At 37.1% G+C, this 18,430-nt stretch overlaps 1 protein-coding gene across 2 annotated transcripts in view; it reads right to left on the reverse strand.

The window, feature by feature from the left end:
* Positions 1-5,224: 5,224 nt before the first annotated feature.
* Positions 5,225-18,430, reverse strand: part of LOC111155142 (mitochondrial ribosomal protein L3) — a 40,023-nt gene continuing 26,817 nt past the window's right edge. The window contains exons 7-11 of one of the 2 annotated variants that reach the window (XR_002641121.1): positions 16,989-17,097; positions 12,400-12,477; positions 10,646-10,723; positions 10,226-10,325; positions 5,876-5,934 (exon numbers count right to left, since the gene is read on the reverse strand). Coding sequence is in view for 1 of the 2 variants with exons in the window: in XM_022515214.1 (XP_022370922.1) it covers positions 5,782-5,934; positions 10,646-10,723; positions 12,400-12,477; positions 16,989-17,097 (418 nt within the window). In the remaining variant the exon portion in view is untranslated. Of the gene's footprint in view, positions 5,935-10,225; positions 10,326-10,645; positions 10,724-12,399; positions 12,478-16,988; positions 17,098-18,430 lie in introns of both variants that reach the window. The other variant, XM_022515214.1, reaches the window with a different exon arrangement.

Below are 18,430 nucleotides of genomic sequence, written 5' to 3' on the forward strand. Positions count from 1 at the left end.
TCTTTAGGGTATATACCCAGTAGTGCAATTGCTGGGTCATAGGGTAGCTCTATTTTCAACTTTTTGAGGAACCTCCATACTGTTTTCCAGAGTGGTTGCACCAGCAAGAAAGCCTTTTTTTATGGTTCATTCTGACATAGTCCCTTTATACAGTCCTCCATACCTCTTGGTCACGATGTTTGTGATCGAGTATTTAATTCATTTCTTCTCAAATAAACCAAATTTTATGCACTGTCAGAACTTGATATCTTATCCTGTTTCTTTTAAAACAATGGACTTTTCTCCAACACATACTTGGTGAACTTACAAAGTCCTTTAGGAGGATCAAGGTCACAAATGTCCCTTTCACTCCTCCCATCAAAGCCAGGAAAGCACAACAATGCGCCTCCCGCCTCAAGAAGATGCTTTGGCCCTTGAGTTAGTCATTGATTTGCTTTTATGAGGTTACGGGTTGCATTCGTTGAGATTAACTTGGCTTGTCTAACTTGCACGGGCCACCTCGTTAGTCTAAAAAGAATGAAAAGCAAGGCATGAGGTGGACTCCTATAAATTCTACGGAACATTTAAAAGCAGAAAACCAAATGACAAAATGAAGGCTGGCAATCTGCACACTCAGGACTCTGGCTGTTTTTTGGAGGGGGTGAGGACACCCTAATCGGGTCCTTTTCTTTCAGGGACTCCTAGGCAATTGCTGGAGGCAGGACCTGGATGGCAGGCACATTTGTCTTGTAAGGCATGCTCTGAGAGACTGTGACCATTTCCAGCTCCCACCTGGAACCAGGAATTATTACCAGAAGCTGGCAGATAAGGTCTTAAAGCAAACACAGCAGTAAAACTGGAAACTGGAGAAATATGTTGTTAGAGTCGACTTGATAGAAAATTCCTGAAATCTATCATTAGTCAAGTATATAATGTGGACAACTGCTTCCTATATACAAAACAGGTAGCCATGGAGGGACACATAGGATTCTAAAGCTCCTGAAGATGTTTGCCCAGGGTGGCCTCGGGGCATCGTGACCTACCTTTGACTGTATTTAAAAACATTTTTTTAAAAAAAGATTTATTTATTTGACAGACTGAGATCACAAGTAGGCAGAGAGGCAGGCAGAGAGAGAGAGGGGGGAGCAGGCTCCCCACTAAGCAGAGAGCCCAATGCAGGGCTCGATCCCAGGACCCTGGGATCATGACCTGAGCTGAAGGCAGCGGCTTTAACCCACTGAGCCACGCAGGTGCCCCCTCTGACTGTATTTGAATGCTCTCTTTTGATTCAGCAAAACTGCAATCAGCAAAATGCCCTTCCTCATCTCTAACGTGCTCCACTGCAGAACTAGTTATAAAGACAAGGATCGAAGTCCACTCTCCCTGCCATGCTTCCTTCAAGAGTTGGGGAGAACTTCCAAAGTACTGACCTCAGGCGACACGGGCTGGAACAGGCATTGTTAAAAGTACTAACAAGAGAAAGAAATCCGCCATGGAAAAGCAAACAGCAAAGTAGCTGATGCAGGCTAGACCGCGTTGCACAGTGGGACGGCCGAAGAAGCCATGGCAGGGTATTTCCACTGGGCTGGGAATGAGGATTGATGCAGATGCATAAAGGCGTTTGCGTGAGCATCTGTCCTGGAGAGCCGAACAGCAGATCCCGTGTCACTGGTCTGAATGCTACTCTCCCCGCAGGCCGATGGGACTTCCCCTGCAATAGCAGGAACCCTGAATGGCTGCTTTAGCTAGTGTGTGTCGTAACACTTCACATTAAAAAAACAACCTCCCCCCAAACCCAAACCCCATAGTGCTGTACGTATCTCATTATATCTCCTCAGATGCACTCGGGTTCCATTCACAGATTTCCCTTCGGAAATAAGCTGTAAGATTCATCCTCATAGTCCATCCCTTGTGAAAAGTTGAAAAGCAGGTATCTAAGCATTAAAGGTTACAGAAAGCACTATTTATTGACTTTGAGAAACTTAATCTCCTTGCAAATTATATCCTCACATCTGCTGTGGATAAGAAATGCCTTCATTGACATTTTAGTGTTTGTTAGTGTTTAGTGTTTAGTGTTTGTGGCCTGTTACCATCCAATTGTCCCCCCATGCCAGGGCCCACTGTGGAGAAAGGAGTAAGCAGCATTATCATCTCAGCGACAGCTGCTCTAATAAGGTTAGGGTCCTGGAAAGGAAGCAGGACAACCAAAACTTAGTGTAACTCTTAAAGCAAATGGGCCTTGACCAGTGGGCCTTCCCGAGGCCCATACAATTTATACAAGGTTTAGCGTTTACCGATTTTAGAACTAATAGCTAGGACCAACTAAGGCTAGAACAAATGTCCAATTTGAATGAAGTTTAGTTATAACAAGGTTCCCAATTCAAAACAAATGTGAGGTAGTAAATCAGGTTCCAGCCCAAATCAGGACTGGAATGGGCTCCAGTGCTGAGAATGAAACTGCCTCCACACCTGTGCAGTGGCCAGGAGTGCTCAGGAGCAGGCCCTCATGGCCTGGACTCCACCAAGGGAGGTGAGTAGCCTAACCTATCCGTAGGAGGCCGAGTTCTATTTTCCTCAAGCTGAACGTTGGACGACAGGCACTGTATTCACAAGGAGTGACCCAAGGTTCTTAGCAAATCACTTGTCTTGCTTAGGGATGGACCAGGCAGACTCTGGCTTAACTGTCCATAACTGTTGAGGCTTCTTCCTTTTCCACTTGGGTCGGCAGAATACTTCTTCTGGGCTACTGAAGAAGTTAGCAGGAACGGGGCCCCAATTCTCTTCAATAGGTATCGGTACAGGGCCCCATCAGTGGGGAGTAGGTGGATGAAAGAGGGGAGTGGAAGCAGATGCTTTGCTCCCCGACTTAGAAGACAGGGTTCCTGCTCATTATTCTAAATGATCAAAAATCTTCTCCTTAAAACTCAAATGCAGATTGAAAGACCACTTGAAGACTCTACAGACAAATGGTGATGGTTCTAGGGCCGGCTCTGCAGCGGAGAGGGTTCCCTGCCTTCTTGAAAACACTGCATGTCCTGGGCAAACGATTGCTGAACGGCTCCTTGCTCTCCCCGTCATGTCATCTGGTTACCTTCAGGAGCTAGGATTCCTTTTTCTCCATCTCCACAAATACTTTATACCGAAACAAGATTTTATGTTCTCCCGGCAATGATTGTTCCTTTTGCCTTGCAAGGGAACAGCTGCTTCACTTTGGTTTATCAGCAAATGTCCCACATTTCTAAGTTCATTAAAGTCTTTTGATCAGATGCAACTGAAGTAGTAGAATCAAGACATACAGTATTCTGAATATCAAAGTTAAATAAAAGTGTGAGTCCCTGAGTGTAGTGTGGGGCATACCAAACTAATAGTTACGTTTTGCCTGCTCTTGAATTTTCAGGTCCACATGCATTTTCAAACCAGTTTGAACAGTCCAATTGGATGTCCTGTTGAGATTTTAAAAATAGGATTGACTTCTTTACAGTATTAGGTCTCCCATTCATAATCATGATATTCTTTTCTACTATATTTTCTTTTATACCCTTCAATAAAGTTTTATCTTCTACAATAAGACCCCAGCATGTTAAGTTTTTTTTTCTAGGTAACGTTTTAAAAAACCGATACTGTGAATGATATCCATTCCCTCCCACCCCATAAAATTTTTCAATTGAATATTGCTGTTTATACATAAATCTTATTTTCAGTCACCTTTCTGAACTGCCTTCATTGGTTCTGATGGCTTGTCAGTTGACTGTCTTTATCTTCTCAGTAAGTATTTCTTACAAATAATATTGTTCTCACTTTGCACTATTTATATCATTACTTTTTCTTGTCTTAGTAATTGCACTGACAAGGACCACAAACATTGCTGAATACCAGTAGTAAAGGGTATAGTTGTTTGATCTCTGACAAGAATGTGCCAAATACCTTAAGCCTGGGGCACCTGGGTGGCTCAGTAAGCGTTTGCCTTTGGCTCAGGTCATGATCCCAGGGTCCTGGGATTGAGCCCTACAGTGGGCTCTCTGCTCAGCGGGAAGCCTGCTTTTCCCTCTTCCACTCCCATTGCTTATGTTCCCTCTCTCACTGTCTCTCTGTCAAATAAATAAATAAAGTCTTTTTTTTTTTTTTTTAATATCTTATCCCTGAGTATGTTTGAGATAATCTTTTAACAAGTCCAGGAATTTCTAGTTTTGTAAGTTATTCTCATTTTTAGTAAAAAATGGTACAGTGACCAAGACTTAGTCCAGTTTAAAACAGTTCCTCTTGAGGAACTCATGACTCAAGAGAAATATGTAAAAGATGAATGTTGTTCCACTTTGGTACCCAGGCAGCTCAGAGTCAAACTGAGTATAACTTTGTATATCATAGTATGATCATCTATATCATCACTATTCTTTCCCAACTTCCCACCTATTTTTTTTTAAAGATTTATTTATTTTAGAGAGCACACCCAGAGCAAGTTGGTGAGGGGGGCGCTGGGCAGAGGGAGGACAAGCAGACACTGCGCTGAGCAGAGAGCCCAGTGTGGGCTCGATCAATCCGACAAACCTGAGATCGCCTCAGCCAAAACCAAGAGTCCGACACTCACCTGACTGAACCAATCAGGTGCCCCTTCCCACCTATTCTGATTTATATTATCCTTGGTGTTTCCTCTTTATTTACTTTTTTATTGTATGGATTTCCTGTCATTTGCAATAAATCTTAATGGAATTAGGTGAACAACAAATGAAAACTTAAAAAAAGATATGGCTGCATTTGGATTTAAAATCAAGAATGAGAGAAATGTAATCTAAGCAAAAAAAAAAATAGTGTTGGATCTTTCAAGAACAAATACGTTAGTTATCATGAAATCATATGGAGATCTAACAGTATGATTAGTAAGTCTCTTGGGTGACCATATGAATCAAATCTCAGAAAACATCTGGAGTTAAGTTGGATTCTGAGTCCTCAGGAATCTGGTACAGAGGAAATCCAGTTCAATGAGGCCTGCTTATACTTGCATTGTTAAGCTTGATTATTTGGCTTAAAGTAACTATTAGCGAACACATTTTAATTTCATATAATGAAGGAAAACCCAGGGGCCATTAGCATTTTCAGAAATAGGTGATTTACAAGTTTGTTGAATGTATAATCCCAGGCCATTTCAAATCCTCTGGGAAGGTATCAGGAAAAATGATTAAACCTATCTACAGCTGAGCAATCAAACTAAAAAACATCCCTCCCAACAGAAGTATAAATAGGATCCAAAATTTATCATTTTATTGTTTTTCCTTCATTAAGCCTTTATGACATACATATTTCTGTAATTTAAATAACAATCTTTCTTTCTATTTTAAGGGCTCTGAAAGTGTAAGAATGATAACAATGAATTTTAAGAAATGGTTTCTTTTTGTGAACAGGTTATACCATAACTTCCAAATGGTTTGCCACTGTTCCATCACCACTCCTTCACAAAGACAGACAAATCTTTAGTAAAAGAAGTTCAATTTAGAGGTATCTTAAGATAACCTGAAATATGCAGTAAAAAAAAAGAAACGAACCTCACAAATCACAAAGATTCTGCTCATATGCAAACTGCCAGTCCACTTAAATTTGGCATATTCAATCTACTTAACTGATCTGTTTAACGTGGTAACTTTTTTAAACATAATTTAGTTTGGGTGATGAATGATGATGTATTTATGCCCCTGACAAATACGACAAATATGGTATTGTGAGAAAGGAAAACATATTTCCTGGTTATATTACTGTTCTGACTCATCAAAACTCATAAAATATGTTAAGGTTCTGCCACATCCAACGAGGTTAGGTAAATGTAATAGAAGGTGCACTGGGCTGACACACATTTTCATCATACAAATCTTCTGGTAGTTCTTCTTCATCTCCATCAGGAAAATATGTAGGAAATGGTAGATTTTTACAGAAGTCCTTATATGCAGGCAGATTGGAATCTCTGATCTGTGGGGAAGGAGACAAAGATCTTATTATTAAGTATTATCAATTAAGTTAAAGATATTAAGGTAAAAGAAAAGGTCTGTTTAATTATTAAGAATTAGAGAATATCTGTCCCTACATTTTCTTTTTTTTTTATTTTTATTTTTATTTTTTTTATTTTTTAAAGATTTTATTTATTTATTTGTCAGAGAGAGAGGGAGAGAGAGCAAGCACAGGCAGACAGAATGGCAGGCAGAGGCAGAGGGAGAAGCAGGCTCCCTGATGAGCAAGGAGCCCGATGTGGAACTCGATCCCAGGACGCTGGGATCATGACCTGAGCCGAAGGCAGCTGCTTAACCAACTGAGCCACCCAGGTGTCCCTGTCCCTACATTTTCTAATGAGAATAACACAACTGTTATATGAAGTAAAAGGAACTATTACATGAAGTAAAAGGAACTCAAATGTATTCTTTTTATTCCAATAAATTTAATTAATCCAATGACAGAAATACAGCCTTCTTCAAGTTAATCATCTACTCATAATAAAATTATTGATTATTAATTTACATCTTATCCATAACTTATAAATCTCTAGAATTGCCCAGGATAAATTATATTTTATAATTACTACTTAGATATCAATTATATCCAAACTACGTACCTAAAAGTTATTACTACCTATTTCCTGATTTTTATTATCTACTCCTATTACATATTTTTATTTTTTTATTTTCTATCATAGATTCTTTTTGAGTCGAGGTTAAAAAATAACTTTTATCTTGTATTTTTGTTAGTCTTAAGTCAAAGGGCACATAACCAAAAATACCAAGTTTTATTAAGGAAATAAGTTTACATTTAACAAGCACCATTATCATTGACACGATAAGGACAAAACAGAATTTAGCAAAAACAATAATAATTAATCCACAAGTCTTTATATTACCTCTATTAACTCTTTATATTCTAAAAATATGCTAATTATATCTGTGAATTCACAAACCAAGGAACAGTTCAGATATTGATATGACCTGAAATGTTGGGCTTTATTTTTGGAAAACATTATTGGATTCTTTAAAGCTTCTGACTCATTCTACAGCTTTCATTCAGAGAGAAATAAAAAAAATTACATGTAATTAGACACACAGAGTAAAATAAGGTATAATCATTTTGGCAATAAGAAATGAATAATCTGGTTGAAATAAGTACACAGCTGCTAGGAACAGCTAAGTACAGAAAAACATCTACTTTAATCTCTCTCATTAAAATTGTTCCAAGAAATTTTCAGTAAGTTGCCCAGAAGAAAATAAACTCATTTAATTTTTTTTCCAATTCACTAATCTCGGGTTGAACTTTAACTTGAGGGGAAAAAAAATCCTATTCTTTTATCAATCTAAACTGTTTCAAAATCTAGGGATGCCTGGGTGGCTCAGTCGGTTAAACGGCTACCATTGGCTCAAATCATGATCCCAAGGTCTTGGGATTGAGTCCCACATCTGGCTCCTTGCTCAGAGGGGAGCCTGCTTCTCCCTCTGTCTGCTGCTCCCCCTGCTTGTGTTCTCTGTGTCTCTCTGACAAATAAATAAAATCTTAAAAAAATAAACTGTCTCAGAATTTAGAACTGAAGATAAAACCCAAGCAAATGAACAACAAAACCAGCAAAACTGCGTGCTAATTTGATAAATGTGAAAATTCAGTCATAAATGATCTACGTAGCAAATTCTCAGTTGCTTTTACATTTTGATAGACCTACCTTCCTGAGAACACTTCAGATACAAGCACTGCTTATATATATTCTAATTGTAAATGCTATAGTACTAAACATTCATTGATTTGAAATATATACGATGACATTTTATTTAAATCTCTTTTGTTTTGGTGGCTCTAAGGCTAAGAGCCAAAAGCTTGCAACCCATCTTTAACAAATGTGTAAGACTCGATAGTATGTATTTTTGTGCACTTAATCTAACCTCTGGCTTCATTATTTCCTTGCCTTCACCAAAACTCCCTCAACTCTCCAGCTCATTTTTTAAATATTTCTGTATATTGGCAAACCAGTTCAAATCCTCTGAGGAAAGGTGAGGGGTACCACACACACACACACACACACACACACACCCAGGAAATCTGGAATAAACTCAAATTTTAAATTAGGGGATAGGAATAAGCATACACAAATAATAATAACATATACTATGTAATGTTGAAAACAAGTTCTTTAGGCTCTCTTAATACATTTGGTGAATCCAAACAACAACAAAAATGCTTACATTGATTAAACAGGTTGGTCATCCTTAAGACTGTCTTTGCTAACTTTAGAATAAAAAAAGGCATTGGTAGCCCCATACTCCGTGGGGTGGTGGGGGAGGGGTGCTAAAGCTCTTATGGAATGAGAGAATGTTAAAGATGCTGCCTGTCCACTAGGATATACCTCAATCCCCATGGCCAAGGGGGCTTTTTTACTTGCTATGGAATCACCTAGAATAGAAAAAGTGGGGTGAATATTTTAAAAAAGTGCATCACACTTCTGACATTTAAAACACAAGCCTACGAAACACCCACCAAACCCATACCTTAATGTTTGGGACAGACATTTGTGTAAGGTTACAGAAGATACTTACTTAGACATTATATGTCAAAGATTTTTTTTCAAAATGAGTTTTTTTTTTTTTTAATCAAAATAATGTTTCTTGCAAATACATTCATTAGTGGTTAACAGTTCAAAATGGACTAGACACTCTTTGATGCTAGTTTTTTTTTTTTTAAGATTTTTTTTTTTTTATTTGAGAGAGTGAGCAAGCGAGCAAGCACACGTTCACGTGCACAAGAGTGCACAAGGAATGGGAGGGGAGAGAGAGAAGCAGGCATGCCGATGTGGGGCTCCATCCCTGGGTCCTGGGATCATGACCTGAGCTGAAGGCAGATGCTTAACCAACTGAGCCACCCAGGCACCACTATGCTAGCTTCTTGAAATATATTTGGATTCCTCTTATGGGATTGCCTTTTGATGTATCTTCTGAATGTCTTCAGTAATGATAAGTCATCATCCTTTCAGAGAGCTGAGTTTTTGGAGGCAATTTTTGGTTGATGTAGGTGGAAGAGTACTAAATGTTGTTGACTATAAACTCTTTCTAACAAACCAGTCAGAATATCACTGCACATATTATGGTTTTTCAAGACAACTGACTGGCATCCAAGAAAATGCTGAGGTGTACCTGAGAAGTCACAGTAGCAGTAAGGTGCAGCTGGAATGCCAGCCTAGAACGTGGTATGCGGTAAAATGGGGAGAGAAGGGAGACCAACAACCTTTTGTCAGAATTTAAAAATGGATCTGCTATACAGTATAATTTTATTATGGAAAAAATAATTTCCCTCTTTTTTATTAATTCGGTCATTAAATCTATATAACAATTTATTTACATTATATATTGTGTATATATATACTGTATACACAATATATATATAAACATACAATAAACGTGGAATGTGGAGGGATACATTTAATTATAAAGCCAAAATGTTCTAAGAAGTACAGTGACAACCTGCCAATCTTGACAACCTAACATTGTGTTTCTGACTATGTCACTTTGGAGACTGGAAACCTAATTAAATCTAAAAACATGCAAAGTAAAAAAAAAAAAAAAAGCTGTAAGAATTCAAAAGAATTATTTTTTCCCTAAGAAAAATGAGAGTAATCCAGTCAAAAAGTTAATTGCAGAAAGGGAATTTTAATTACTGTAAGATTAAAACAAGTATCATACTTTATGCTACTAATGGAATCTAATCTAAGAAATGAAAAGAATACATAAAGACCCAATCTGAAAATCTGAGGTTAAAGTTTTAGCGTATTTTTGTTCTTAGTGTTGGAAAATTAATAAAGAATACATTTCTGGGACTAGCTGGTATCACTTCCACTATAAACTTATTTTCAGAATGGAAGATTCAAAATTCAAAAGTAATTTCTAATGTTGTATTATGTTGGCCAAAATCCCAGGCAGAATATTTATTTTCTATTCTATGTGATAGACATATGTCTGTGAGAGTGCAAGAGTTTTTTCCTTCAAAATTTTCCTATACATCTGTTTTCTTCTTTTACTTACTTTTGAACATAAAACGTATATATTTTTAAAACACTAAAAAGTATAATCAGAGCAATGTTAGTTACAATAATAATAATAATAATAATACTGATAAATTTCTCCTTAAAATGTCTTTTACCACCTTCCTTTTTTTTAAAAAAAAGTTTCATTTTACGTTTTCTTTTAGTAATCTCTATACCCAATGTGGGGCTCAATCTCAAAAATCAAGAGTCACCTACTCTTTCAACTGAGCCAGCCAGGTGCCTTTTATCATCTATCTTGTTGACTCTCTCATTGAATTTCCATTTCATGTACATCCAGTGCTTGTGTCAGAGTACTCTGTAAAAAAGTAAAAGTTCTTTTTTGGAAGGATACTGATATTTTGACAACAGTTATCCTAATATCCTTTTTGTATTTCTAAAGAGCCTCTATTTATTGGTCCTACCCTTTGTGCAGGTTCATGATTTTATAAACCTAGGTTTTGGCTATTTTGTACATTTTTTCACTTAGGTGCTACTGAAAAGTGGAAAAAAATTCAACTTAGATAATGTGTTGAAACAGCCACTTATTTTCAAGCCATATTTATGGGTCAAAGGAGAATTTATGGCACACATTCATGTACCCAAACAATGGAAAATAAAGATGGTTTACATACATACCTTTACTAAGCAATTTTTATGTCCAGGTACAGAGCCATTTACATAGATTATATTGTGCTTTGTGTTTATTCTCCATACCTAAAGAAATGAAATAAAATTTTAAGAGTTAAAAATTTGAGAATATACTTGTATTAAAACAAGTGATATGCTACTAAAAGCCGAGGCTATAAGTAGCCTATGAAGTAATAATTATATTAGCACTTCAAAATGTTGAATGTACAAAATATTGTAATATAGGATTGTAACAGATATGACTTATGGAAGTGGTAGCAAATACTCATTTTAAAGATTTGTTTATTCTAGAGAGAGAGAGAGAGAGAGAACGAGAGAGAGAGCCTGCACAAGCAAGGAGAGGGAGAGAGAAATCTCAAGGAGACTCCATGCTGAGCACAGAGCTGGATGTGGGGCTTGACCCAGGATCCTGAGATCATGACCTGAGCTGAAATTAAGAGTCAGATGCTTAACTGCACCACCCAGGCACCCCACAAACTCTCATTTTAAATATAAATGTGACTGAACAATCAAGATTGCTTGGCTATTTTAATGGACTCTGTTGGCACCATTAACAAGTGGAAATTCGATTTTATTTTATGTTTATTTAATACTAGCTTGCTCCAACTTGAAACTGGGGAAGCCACAACCTTTCTAGGTCTAATTTTCAAAATAAGTGTGCTGAGCAGATGGCCCTCATGTGGGTGGCCTTTCATGTGGAAAAAAAGCTTATATAAATGGGGGAGAATGGTCAAGATATGGTAGTGAAAGAACTCATGTGGAAGGAAAATCAAGTCTGACCACGTTCACAGCTACTAATGGCTAAATGTTAAATACTATGGAAATTGAAATATTGCACATGTACACACATGAAACACACACACATGCACAGAAAATACACACAAACAGATACAAATGGTGATCTCATAGATATATTTAGAAGGGAAAAAAAATCTTAGATTTAATTACATAAAATTTAAAAAACCCTGCTGGTCAAAATTTATAAATAAAATGTATATAAGAATACATAGAATCTGGAAGAACATGCACCAAAATGTTAACTGTGTTTATCTTTGGGTATTGTTTTTATGAGGAGATATTTTCTTTGTACTTTTTATACTTTGAAACATATATGTGTATATATAAATATTAGTTGTCAAATTCCTCAAATTAGTAGGGACTGAATTTAACCCCCCACCTTAAATATATATAGTTATTGTAGAAGATGGGTATATACGACAACCCTTTCTTCAGTACTACCTTTTCTCTCCTATTTTGATGGTCTCCCTCTCTCCTCCTCCTCCACATCTACTTCTATCCACCCACATTCGACATATAATGCAAAATACTCTGGCATGGAATTCCACTTTTCTCTGTGCTTACATAACGGCACAGTAACATATATATGGAGGGAGCTTTTGTTCATTCTTTTATAAAAGGACAGTATTACACACAATGCTCTAGAATCCAACTTTTCTCACGCATCATCTTCTTATGCAAATCTTCCAGATCAAACAGTAGATGACTAACTTTTTCAATGACCATACATTCTACAGCTTGGGTGTTAAATAACACACTACCATGATTATGGGTACAAGACATACATACACACACACACACACACACACACACACACACACACACACACACCCTCTCTCAGGTATTAGAATGATCCTATGCAGAAAAAGACGTGGTACATCCTCTGGTGCCTTGACATTCAGGTATTGGACTATTCCTACAACAGAGCCACTTCAGAAACTTACTTTCAGTCCAAATGCTGTCCTATCTTTGTTTCCCATTTGTCCAGGCATTTTAGTTCCAGGCCAGACTCTGGCAACATCCTACATAAGAAAACCAAAATTAGTACTTTTAAGTACTCTCAATTTCCAATAGCACTGATCAAACTGAAATGCAAAGTGAGAGAGGAATTATTAAAATGTTTTACTTTGTCCTCATTCTGCTAGGCCCCAGTAAGGAACTAAATGAGGATTTAGACACAATTACCCCAGAGGATTTCCTTTCTAAATTAGATTAGAGCAACAAAATAAATACAGGCTAAGAAATGGATGTAGGAGAAAAACTCAGTTAACCAAAGAGTAGCAACTTCACTAATACTGGTTGAGAAGTAGAAAAGAAAAATTATAGAATGTAAACACATGTCATGCCACCACTCAAAGAACAAACCTGACAGCCTGGTCTGTTTTCACTAATCTGCATTAACTGACTTAACGGACTCCATCTATACCCCTGCTGGTGGGACAGGCCTACTCTTCCACCCCGCTTTTGTGACTTTCCTTCCCCAGAATGATTAAAGGACAGTTAGTTATAAGAATATTTGGTTTGTTTGTCCAGCTCTGGTTGTCTCTGATTCACATAAATCAAACAGCTCCACATTGTCTCTCTGATTTTGGCTTTGATAATAGATAATACTGTATCTAAAGTATTTGAATTACATCTAAAATGGGAAAGCTTCTCATGATACATGAATTCCTGGAATATAAACCCTTCTTTATCACTGCTCTGATATCAACAGGCAAAATGCCCAGTGGAAATAGCCTGCCATAGTATGAGAGTTGTTAACCAACTCAGATTAAAGGACAGTTCTGTGTGTTATAGACTAAGTATCACTCTTACTCATTCTACAAATGCACTCTGGATTGGTACACCTTGCTTAACATTACATTACTAAAAAAGGACTCTGTCCTCCCCCATTAAATTTACATTCTCATTAATAGTACACCCTTGGGGCGCCTGAGTGGCTTAGTCATATTCTGCCTTTGGCTCAGGTCATGATGTCAGGGTCCTGGGATTGAGTCCTGCATTGTGCTCTCTGATCAGCAGGGAGCCTGCTTCTCATTTTAAATATAAATGTGACTGAACAACTAAGACTGCTTGGCAATTTCAATGGGCTCTGCCAGCACTATTAACAAGTGGAAATTGAATTTTATTTTATTTTCATTTAATATTAGCTTGCTGCAACTGGAACCTGGGGAAGATTTGGATTTGGAACAGAAATTCCAAATCCATTAGTAGTCACTCCCTCCAATTCCCCCCAGCTCTGTGCAACCACTCATCTACTTTCATCTTCACAGATTTGGCTAGGATGGCTAGTTCATGTAAACGGAATCATACAATATATATTCTGTGACTGTTTTCAAGGTTCATCCATGTTGCAGCACATATCAATACTCCACTCTACTATATTGCTAAATATTATTGTCTGAATTTGCCATATTTTAATTATCTATTCATCAATTTATGAACATCTGGCTTGCTTCTATTTTTTGGGCTATTTTGAATAATACTGCTATGCACGCACAAGTGTTTTGGGCATGTTTTCACTTCTTCTGGGCATACACCTAGGAGTGGAATTGCTAACTGGTATGGTAACTTTACACTTAACATCTTTAGCAACTGTCAAACTTTTCCAAAGCAGCTGTTATTTCCATGTTCCTATCAACAATGTATGAGGGTTCCAATTTTTCCACATCCTTGCAAACATTTGTTACTATCCATCTATCTTTTTATTTCTAACCATCCCAGTATGAGTTGAAGTGCTATCTTACTGTGGTTTTGATTTGCTTTTCCCTAATGGCTAAAGATGGTAAGCATTTCTTCATATGCTAATTGGCCATTTATATATCTTCTATGGAAAAACACCTATTCAAATCCTTTGGATTAAATTGGGTTATCTTTTTCTTTTTTTAAAGACTTATTTGAGAGAGAGAGAGAAGGAGGGGGAGAGCACATATGCCCATGTGTAGGAGCAGGGGGAGGGGAAGGGAGAGAGAGAGAAAATCTCAAGCAGACTCTTCACGGAGTGTGGAGGCCAATGCGGAGCTCAATCTCAGGACCTTGAGATCATGACCTGAGCCAAAATCAAGAGTTGGTTGCTTAACCAACTCAGCCACCCAGGTGCCCTGAATTGGGTTATATTTTCATATTCTGGATTATAAATTTTAGCAGATATATGATTTGCAAATATTTTCTTCCATCCTGTGAGCTGTCTTTCATTTTCTTGATTGTACTGTTTGCAACAGAAAAGTTTAAATTTTGATGAAGCCTAAGTTATCTGTATTTTCTTCTGTTACTTGTATTTTTGGCGTCCTATCTCAGGCTTTGCCTAACCCAAGGTCATAGAGTTACTCCTGCGTCTTCTTAAAAGACTTTTATAGTTTAGCTCTTAAATTTACATCTATGATCTAATTTTTATAACTTATTTTCATATAATTTATAACTGCATAATTTCACATTCATAAAGAAGTTGTAAAATACAAAAAACTCTCAAACTTTTACCCAAACTCACCAAGTGTTTAAATCTTGCCCCATTTGCTCTATCATTCCCTCTACTTCTATGTATGCACACCCTCCCCTTACGATCTAAAATCTGATGGCAGACATGATGCTCCTTTACCTGCAAGTATTTCAGTGTGTATTTCTTAAGAACAAGAAAACTCTCTCATATAACCACAGTACAGTTACAAAACTAAAAAATAATTATTATTTAATCTGTAGTCCACGTTCTAAATTTTGCCCCAATAATGCTCCCAAGTCCAGGATCCACTTCAGAACTCTACACTGTAATTTGTTGTCATGTCTCTTTAGTCTCCTCAAATCTGGAGCAGGTCCTCAGTCTTTGTCCTTCATAATCTTGACATTTCTGAAGCTGATTATTTTGTAGCCAATTATTTGTTTTCCCATAATCTATTTCAGGTGATGCATTTCTGGCTGGAATCACCATAGAAATTATGATATGTTCTTTTTTGTTCCTTTTGTATTCACTAGGTTAATCCACTCTAAGGCTTTTATCTTTCCCCTTTGTAACTAATTGATGAGTTGTTTTAGGGACTCTGTATATAACTTATCTCCATCAAGTTTTCACCACTTGTTTCAGCATCCACTGATAATTCCTGGCTGAATCAATTATTCCTACAATGGCTGTCAAAAGTGAAATTCTAATTCTATCATTCCTTCTACATTTATTTGCTAATATTATACTGCAAAGAAGAGCAGTCCCTTTTTTCCCATTTATTAACCTAACCATTCACTTTATTCATCTATACCAGTGTGAGATCATCAATTCTAATTTTATTCCATTTTCTGTTATTTTTTACATTTTCAGATTGAACTATTCCAAGCTTTTTAAGTGGGAGCTCATTTTAGATGGCTGCTATGTCCTTTTCATGTGCCATCATTTTTAAAGCAGTTCCTTTCTTTCTTATTTTAATTTCTAAAGGAAGTATTTTTTTTACTGAGGTCTGATTGATCTACAGCATTATATTAGGTTATGATGTACAAAGTAATGATTCAATATTTGCATATGTTGTGAAATGGTCACAGTAAGTCTAGTTAACGCCCAATATCGTACATACTTACAAAAAACCTTTCTTGTGATGAGAACTTTTAAGATCCATTCTCTTAGCAACCTTTAAATACATACTACAGCATTATTAACTATAGTTACCAAGCTGTAAATCAGATTCCTTACTTTCTTGAACAAGCTATTTTGGGTTCATCTTATACTCCTGCCCCATACAAGAAACTGGCCATTTCACCAATGAGCCCAAGTTCTTTCAGTGGGCAAATGATATTTAGAAACCAAGATCTAGGCTCTAGATGTGGCTTGCTGCTATAGAATACTTTCGCTTTTAGGTTCTTTCAGTAGGGTGAGCTAAGGAATAAATATATACACACATACCTATCTATATCTATTTCTCTTTCTTTATATACACATAGAGTAAATGTACATGGATACATTCAATCTGAATTCAACACTATAGGGTTTGTTCTAATTTCCCTCCTTTTCATACCTGAATATCCTTTCCTAGTAGTGAGAAACTTGCCCCCATTATCAATATATTTACTTTTCCATTCAATCCTACAACTTACAGAAAACTATTTCAGAATACAAAAATCCTTCTCCATTTTCTGTGCTCTTACTGTTTCTACATTTCTTCTCTATTACTCTTCCCTTGTACCATGATACTGTCCTTGACAATCCTTCCCAACTGTGTTGACGCATAAATGAATTTGTGAAGGAACTGGTGGGGCAGATAGAAGGACATTCTAATCCAACTTCGAAGGGTAGGATGGGAGGCTGAGATGGAAGTGAGAAAGTATGCAGGAAAGTACCGAGAATACTGGTTGTTAAGTATGGGGGTTATTACTAAATGATTCAAGTCTGGTTCTGGAAAGTAAGTGAGGCCAGGACCCATAAACATGTGACAACTACTGTGACCCACCTGGAGTCAGATTAAAATAATGTGACCTGACCCCAAGGACAGACTAAAGCACTCTCTGCATAGAAGCTGAATATTCAGCATTAAAAAGGGGAACGCTAAGTTATACTTACACCAGTTGAAATAGCTCCAGGTCTCCTGTGAGTTTTTGTTTGACCATGAGTAGCAGGCTGGCCTTTAAATCCCCATCTTTTCATGACACCTTGAAAACCTTTACCAATGCTGAACAAGATAAACATTAGAATTTATATAATAAACAGAGTATAGAGTATTCCTAATTGTGCATTTTCTTAATAGTACCTTAGAGTTTTAACAATGCTGCTTATCTAAATACCTATGAAAAGCTATGCAAGAAAAACTGCAAATGAACATTTATCTGTGCCCTAGTTTGTACCCCTTCCTGGAGCCTCATTCCATATAAGATGATTAATTCAAGATGATGAGACAAGAACAAGTTAAGCAAAGGGAGTTCTTTCTGAACAGGGAGTTTTATCATCATAATCCTGTGAAACAACACAGTAAAAGTGGTAAATTTTTAGAAATTCCCAAGTACTCATAAGCTCTGGGGCAGGAAATCACTAAGAGCTCCATCTCCTGGTATTCATGCCCTTGTGTAATCACCTCTTGTGGAGTCTGCGTGGAACTAGAAACTCATGTCTAAGGAATAAACGATGGCAAAATGATAAGATGTCACTTCTGACACTGGGTTAGAAAGAGACCATGGGTTCCAACTTGGCACAGTCTTCCCTCGAGGCTCTGAAGGAAGTCAACTGTCATTTCCCATGGAGAGTCATTGGTAAAGATGTCTCCAGCCAATGACTGTAGTCCTGAGGCTTGCCAAAGGCCACATTAGTGAGCTTGGAGGCAGTGCTCCCCAAGCTGAACCGGGATGACTGCAGCCTTGACTGATGGCCTGACTGTAACCCTTGTGGGAGACTATGTGCCACAGGTACTCAGCTAAGTTGTACTGGGACTCCTGACCACGGAAACTGTGAGATAATAACCGTTCATTATTTTAAGCTGTTATGTTTTGGGGTCATGTGTTAAGTGGCAGTAGATAATATAACAATAAATAAAACAATAATAATGCCCTAATGCTGGACAAATTTTACTTTTATACGATAACAGAAACATCTTGGTCTCAAGGTTGGAATAGGAAACTCACAGAGGAACAGAATCAGAGACAAGCAATTTCTTAAAAATCTAGAATTTCAATTTTTAAATGAAACAACTCTATTTTCAAATTTCAGATTTGAAATCTGGAGAATTTGAAATGGCAGAGAATTGCAGATTTGAAATTGCAGAGAAGCATTCTGCGATGCAGGTAGAAAGCTGAAAATATAAGTCGGGAATTATTAAAATTTGTCTCTGTCAAATATATCAATATGAAGATACAACAAAATAGCTAGAATAAATTGCAATACTATACTGGACATATTTTTATACTCTTTAACACCTTCTTCACATTTCACTAGATAATATGTCAACCTATTTTTATTTCTTTAAGATTTTATTTATTTATTTGACAGAGAGAGACACTGAGAGAAGGAACACA

The sequence above is a fragment of the Enhydra lutris genome, unplaced genomic scaffold (genome assembly GCF_002288905.1).
Source record: "Enhydra lutris kenyoni isolate GAN:26980312 unplaced genomic scaffold, ASM228890v2 scaffoldscaffold39, whole genome shotgun sequence".
NCBI classification, from domain to species: Eukaryota; Metazoa; Chordata; class Mammalia; order Carnivora; family Mustelidae; genus Enhydra; species Enhydra lutris.